Raw genomic sequence first — 7,351 nt, forward strand, 5'->3', positions numbered from 1 at the left:
ACAGGTCGAACAACTTGCCCCAGTTGTGGCTGTGAGCTAGCAGGACTCTTCATCTCCTGGTTCCCCATCCAGTACCTACCTGCTGAGCCAGGCTGGCTCATGCCCCCTCTGCAATCTGCCCGTTTCCATAGGGCAAAGCAGACACTGAGTGGCAGGGCTGGTTTTGCAAGAATGCAACTCCCTGTTTTCTTTAGACTGCAGTTAGTGTCTTGTATTCAGCAGAAGCAAATACATGTGATTGGGGCAGGCACAGCCGAGGAGGCAGAAAATCTTTCAAGCTTCTTCACGTTATTAGTATATCAGATGGGAAAAAAATGTTGGAACTTATTGAACTTTATTGAAAGCACGAATATATTGATATAAGAAAGCAAATCACAGAATCACCCGGGTTGGAAGGGACCTCAAGGATCATGTAGTTCCAACCCCCCTGCCTAGCAGGGCCACCAAACACACACATTCAGATCAGGTTGCCCAGGACCCTGTCCAACCTGGCCTTAAACACATCCAAGGACGGGGCATCCACAACCTCCCTGGGCAGCCCGTTCCAGGGCCTAACCACTCTCCTTGTATAGAACTTCCCCCTAACATCCAACCTAAATCTTCCCTCCTTCAACTTCGATCCATTTCCCCTAGTCCTGCTGTTGTCAGCCCTTTTGAAGAGTTTACTCCCCTCGTGGGTGTAGGTTCCCTTCAGGTATTGATAGGCTGCAATGAGGTCACCCCGCAGCCTTCTCTTCTCCAGGCTGAACAAGCCCAACTCCCTCAGCCTGTCCTCATAGGGGAGGTGCTCCAGCCCCCTGATCATCTTAGTCGCCCTCCTCTGGACCCTCTCCAAAATCTCTATGTCTTTCTTGTACTGAGGGCTCCACACCTGGACACAGTACTCCAGATGGGGCCTCACAAGAGCCGAGTAGAGAGGGACGATCACCTCCCTGTCCCTGCTGACCACCCCTCTCCTGATGGAGCCCAGGATCCCATTTGCCTTTCGAGCTGCCAGAGCGCACTGCTGGCTCATGTTCAGTCTCTCGTCCATCAGGACCCCCAGGTCCTACTCTGCCGAGCTGCTCTCAAGGACCACTCCTCCCAGCCTGTACGGGTGCCTGGGGTTCTTCCGGCCCAAATGCAAAACCTTGCACTTTGCCGTGTTGAACCTCATTAGGTTCACCCGAGCCCAGCCCTCCAGCCTGTCGAGGTCCCTCTGAATGGCAATGAAAGCAAACTTGATGTATTAAATGGCTGTCCAGGAACAGTCAACCTGTATGTGAGTAGGACTGTGAAATCAGGCCATGTGAGGCTCATCTTCCTAACGTACTGTCCTGCCTCTCCACCTCCACAAAATCTAACTGCTTATTGAATTACTCTAGTCTTAGACCTGTCAACCTCACTAGACTCTTTAGATAGCATTTAACATATCCAGCATAGCAACGTAAACCAACTGATCAGTTAACTTTACTCTGACACCCTACTAGACAAGGGAACAATTTCACTTCTTCAGCAGGACCTATCTTGTGTTCTCAACTCTTCTTTGTTCCAGCATGAAGCTATTAAGGCTGACTCTTGTTTCTGACAAATACATATAACCAATGGACATTACCCAGCACTGCTTCTTTGTGATAAAAGACTAAAGATGTGTTTCCAAAGCACATTGTTATCTTATAGACTCTCATCTGAGGTTAACAAAGTGTTGTCAGAGCTGGATTTATCTATGAACTGTGTAAGGCTGCACTTCTGTTAGGGTTCCAGCAATCAGGATTCCTGGATTTTTTAAGCAGATTTTCCTTAGGAAAAAACAAAACAAAACAAAAAACCCAAAAACAACTGAAAGAGCTGGGAGTCATGCTTCTTGAAGCTTTTTATTGCAAAAGGTACGGACATTTGCAGGCAGAATACTTAACTGCATTTTCTATTTGACTGTCGTCAAGGGGACACTGCATGCATTCAAGCTGAAAGCACTGGGCAGTTTCCACTAGGCACCTGAGAAATTTCATGGGAAAGTCTTTCAAGTTGAAAGAGACAAGTTTCAAACTACTTTGGTGCCCTTTGCTTTCCACAGTTACCTGGGAAATAAGAATTAAACCAGCTATAGTCATAGCTAACTGTAAACGTTTTCCTGTGATGCAACAGAAATTGAGATAATTGATCCTGAAGTGGTCTTTCCAGTTTTAAATAGGAAATGTACTTTTTTAGAGCAATCAGTGCAATAGATTACAGCTGACCTGGCCCCTATTCTCCCCACTGCATTATGCAGCTGAGGTGTAAGATTTTCTTTTATACAGTCCCAATAAGAGGAGACATCATACAACTCGTATGTAGTCACCAACAGGCTGGCCCAGACCCCAGAAAGGCTTTTCTCCCTTCTCCCAAGTCTAACATCAACTCAAACCAATTCCTTATTCACTCCAAATAAGATCAAGTTCTTTTTTTTTTTTTTTTTTTTTGTCCCATCCTCTTGCCTGAAGGCATGATTACTAAGAATACACACTGCTCTCTGTACTGCCATTAACACCAAAAATATCTCCATGTTTTTGGCTGTCCCTCCACACACAGAACTCTGGGTACATCTGAATTTCTGTGCCTTCCAACGAGTCAGATACAGGGTAATCATCTTTGACAGACACCAATCCTGCACCAAATGGAACAACTAATCCATTGTCAATCTAACAGGATGTGTTTTCCAACCGCAGCTGCTTAATATCAGGAACTCACTGCAAGAAAGAAAAAAGAGTTTAGAGGATGGCACTTTCAAGAATAAATGCATTCATGTATATAAGAATATATTAATTAACAGCTGCTCTTAGCTGCAGGTCATAATGGGTTTCAAATTAGTTGAACCAGACAAATGCAGAGATGTTTCAAGGCACTATGTCTGCAAGTCACAGACAACTTGGGATGATAATATGGGCGCTTTAACGTCTATCATTTCATTAAAATCCCATGCTAATTGATGTAGTCATTCCAAGCATAAATAACCTACAGTAGCTGTTCCTACTGCCATCATAATAAATCAACGGTAGATGGAAGAAAAAAGCTTGCTTTCAGAAAGCACTAGTAATAGGAACAATTCATAATTAAAAACCACACTGCATGACAAAAGCAAGCTCGCCAGCAAAGCTGCAGATTGGAAATTTGTGTTAAGACAGTGTTCCTCAGTAACGTGCACAGTATGACACAGGGCCTCAGAAACAGGGGTGCACAGTCATCTGTGTGAAGACAGAGTGGTAATTATTGCCCCCTGAGGCCCCTTGAGTTATTTTAATCACAAAAGCCAGAATGAACTTGTCTGTGACAAAGGCACCTTCAGTCCTTTCAGCTGGAAAGATACAGGTTGCTCTATTTAAACCAGTGGATTGGAAATGAAGTTACTTGCTCTGAGACATTACCCTTACTGAATATTTCAGTCATTAACAATTCAACACTCCAGTGTAAGTTCTAAAGAAGAGCTATCTAAAAACTTCAATGCTAAAGCACAATAACATGTCACCACTCTACTTTCAGCTGTATGTCAGTAAAAGATTTATCTTTTTAATTCATTTGATGGCGTTCTGAAAGCCATCCAGCCAATTCCTTGCTGATCACTAGTAGTCATGCTTTTACAGGAATAAAAGGCCTTTTGGTCTGATCCAAAACCAGCACTCACAGAGCCCACGGTGTTCCTTGATAGCTGTTTTACATCATACCTATGTCTTCAGTTCTAATATATTTTTAGCAGATACTTAAGTGGAAGCAGCTCAGATGACAGTCTGACACGGACAACATGCTGACGACCAAAGTGTCCTCCCAGTCAAGCCAGAAAGAACACAACACCTTCTCTATTTTATGTTATACAAACTACAGACATGAGGTACACGAAAACAGTAGTAAGTGCAGAAATACAAGACCTTTAGGACGCATCCTGAGATGGAGCAGGAGGATCTTTATTCTCGGGCTCTGGAGGAGGAGCTGGCACGCTTTCCTCTTTCTTTTGTGCAGCCAAAAATTCATGAATTGCCCTCTCTATCTGGGGCCTGAAGATGTGGTTTAGTTTTGGATCAACCACCTGAGAAATAATTCTGTCCACTCCAGCTTCCAGCATTCCTGACCTTGAACAAAGACAAAGAAGTCATTCAGTTCCTCTGAAAAACTTCTCCCCAATCTCCTCCAGTAACTCTCTAGAGCCCTCCTGTCAACTGCAATTAGCATTAACATGGTGAGAACTGCAGCCCACTCAGAAGATCCTTAACAGGGAACTGTTTCAAACACCTATTTCTTCCCAACCCCCTCTCAATTTTCCCCATGGAATTAATGACTGACATCTGGTCTTCCAGGTACTTACATGGTATGTTGGACAAGAGCCACTTTAATAGGGTTTATGTGGAAACGAGGTCAACATGAAAGCAAATAAACACATTTTGGCACAAACAAGGGAAATAAGCTATTCTGAGAAGGGCAGGTGAGAGCAGTCTTCTTTTTTTTTTGGCTAACTTGAGGGAGAAAAGGCCTTCTCCCTACTAACACTGCTGTCACTCACTCCTTGTAACTGTTAGTCTAGACAGATGGGTATTAATTAAAAAAACAAGCACACGTAGCACACGGCAACGTTTCTGGAACTGAGCACCAGTAACCAAAATGACTTATTGCTTCAGGGGCTGCGTCAGACTCTTGGATTGCAGGGCACAGGCAGTCTAGCGGGCTTAAGTCATGTCTGCAAGGGAGCAGGGGCCAGGAAATGAAGACAGTGCCTGGTGTTTAGAAAAGCAGCCACAAGACTAATAATGCTGTGCATACCGGTGAGCAACTGGGTGCAGGGTCACTGCACATCATGTCACCTCCAAGTAAGAGCATGTGTGTATGTGCAGCCAAAGGACAGCTATCTAGAGGCATGCCTTGACAGCCTGCAGCACTTGATCTTGCACTTGCAGTAGTGACGTGGATTCCTCAAACTCCTATAGCTGCTTGTTTATTCTTTATACCAGTAACCTATATACAGTGAGCATTTTATGTTCTTCTAACTACAGACTCTCTGATACAACATTTTTCTATTGCCATTTTATTTTTGTGGTTGATTAGCACGAAATAAGAGGAAGCTTGAAGTGATAGAAGTGCTGAAGACTTCAAGTATAGATAGGAAATTCTGTACTTCCAGTGAATATCCTCTTCTATCATTAAAGAAGAAACACTGAAACTAACATTAAATACTACTGATTCACAGTATCCATCAAGAGAAATACAGTTTCTTCTGTGTGCAAAACATTCTAATAACTTTCCTTACAAGCATAAATGCCTTTATAAACTTCATTACTTCCTTCTTCCTAGAGCTGTAATGTTCTTATCCATGACTTTTAGTCAAACAATCTAAGGTTTATTCTTCAGGCTGTGATGAGTTAGCAGCAAGAGGTACAAAACCTGAATCTCTAAGCAACAGACTTCAATCAGGCTTTCCTGTTGTGCTAGAAGTGTATCTTCAAGAGATGAAAAAAGCTATCCCTTAGCTGCAGGAAATCAGGCTAGCCTAGTTCTATTACTGCCTGCTAGTGGCTGGAGACAACAACAGAAAGTTGTTCTGCAAATTATTAGGCTTCTGTGATGAGACACATAATTGTATATTGTTTATCAAATAGCATTACCAGTGGTACACAGAATATTGCTTACTTACTGAATCACACTCTGTCTTAGTCCATTTCGTAATTGGTTTTTGTTCATTGCTGGATTCCATTCCTGTTTGTCCAGATGGGTCGATACAAAGTTGTCCACTTTCTGCCTCAAATTCTGATAGGCTGGCTAAAAAAAAAGTAAAATCCCATTAAACTGGTAAAAGATCTCAAATCCCTTGCCAGAATCTTTCATAGTACTTCTTTTGTTGTGTACACTACTGTTTGGTTGTCCACATTCTGCATCCCTTCACTTTCTGAACAAAGGTAAGCCTGTGCTTGACACAACTGGTAACTGCAAAGAACAGTTTGTCAGAGTAGCATTGCAATAAGTGATTAGCAGTTAGGAATAACTTATTAGCAGGTTTCTTTAAAAATTGTTGTCTCCTCATAATGTTACTCAGTGAAATGCAAGCTGCATGTGCAGGCAGGTGTTGTTTAAACAGAGCTGTTCTTGTCTGGAAATCTTCTAACACAGAATTCCTAGGAAAGTGACTCATATTGCAACTAACAAAGAAATAAGTTACTTGTTTCTGTGACACCTCTGCAAAAAATTCAAAGAGCTTCATCAATAGAAGCATGGATCAGTTGCTGGTCACTGGAATTAACACAGTCACTGGAATTAACTACAGTCATCCAGGAACAGCCAGCGCAGTGCAAGGAAAGCATGTGACAACACGTTTTACAATGTGATGGCATGCAGATGGGATTAAATGCACACATAGTGATGAATGAGCGCTGGTAACAGAAGTGCAGCACCACGGGCAGCAAAACCAGCCTGGGTGTCCCAGTCCTGCAGTGCTGATCTCACTGTGGCCGCCTTGTGCAGCCCCCTGGCAGCTTTTGGGACGGTTCTGCAGTTGAGGGGCGCAGGCTGGCATGGCTGCAGGTGCCGCAACGGGGTCCTGGCTCAAAACTGGAAGTCGAAGGGAGCAAAATACGATTCTGACTGGTAGCTGACAGCCGGCAGGCGGCTCGGAGCACGCGTGGTAGCTGAGAAAGAAAGCCGCTCCGACCGCGTTCTGACAGCACCTGCAGGATGCTGCGACTGCGCGCGTTCTGAGCGGATAACGCACCCTGAGGGAGGGCCGGGAGCTCAGAAGCCGCTCCGTTACCTTGGTGTCCACGTCGGCCAGGCAGTCCCGGCGGAAGCCATCGAACAGGCCGCGGCTCTTGAGCTGCTCCACGATGATGGCGATGAGCTGCGCGTCCCCAGGCGGCAGCGAGGCCGGGTTGGTGGCTCCGGGCCCGGAGCCCGAGGCCGCGCCGCCCGCGCTCCCCGCACCGCTTCCGCCTCCCGTACCGCCGCCTCCCCCCCCCCGGGGCGGCCCCACCGGCGCCTCCGCTCTCGGACATGGCGCGCGGCCTGAGCCCGGGGCCTGCCAGCGGTTCCGGCCGTCCGCAACGGCGCGCGCGTTTTGCGTAGAAGCGGCGCGTTGCATCACGGGGAAGCGAGTCCTCCGCAAGGGGAGTCCTAGCGGGCCGTGAGGAGCGGCGTGGCTCGGTAGAACTACAGCTCCCAGGGTGCACCGCGAAAGCACGCCGCGGGACGGCGGGAGGGGAGGAACGCGTGGCTTTCGCAATGCATGTCGGGAACCGTAGTTCGGTTGGGCCGGGACCGGCCTGCCCGCCTGAAGGGCTGCGGCTCACAAAAACGACGGCTGCGGTCCGCAGGGACGCGCGGCTGGAGCGGCACGACTCGCAGGCGCGGCTCGGCCAGTCTC

The 7,351-nt window shown here is 46.3% G+C and overlaps 1 protein-coding gene across 1 annotated transcript; it reads right to left on the minus strand.

Annotated features, from left to right (window-relative positions):
* Nucleotides 1-1,828: 1,828 nt before the first annotated feature.
* BOD1 (biorientation of chromosomes in cell division 1) lies at nt 1,829-6,983 on the minus strand. The gene is given in 5 exon segments (XM_042826677.1): nt 1,829-2,705; nt 3,879-4,079; nt 5,633-5,757; nt 6,743-6,946; nt 6,948-6,983. Coding segments are annotated over 4 exon segments (564 nt in total). The 3' UTR covers nt 1,829-2,705; nt 3,879-3,880.
* Nucleotides 6,984-7,351: the final 368 nt, after the last annotated feature.

This window comes from Centrocercus urophasianus, unplaced genomic scaffold, assembly GCF_019232065.1.
Source record: "Centrocercus urophasianus isolate 14NV4802_14NV808 unplaced genomic scaffold, USGS_Curo_1.0 seq_26, whole genome shotgun sequence".
Classification (NCBI taxonomy): domain Eukaryota; kingdom Metazoa; phylum Chordata; class Aves; order Galliformes; family Phasianidae; genus Centrocercus; species Centrocercus urophasianus.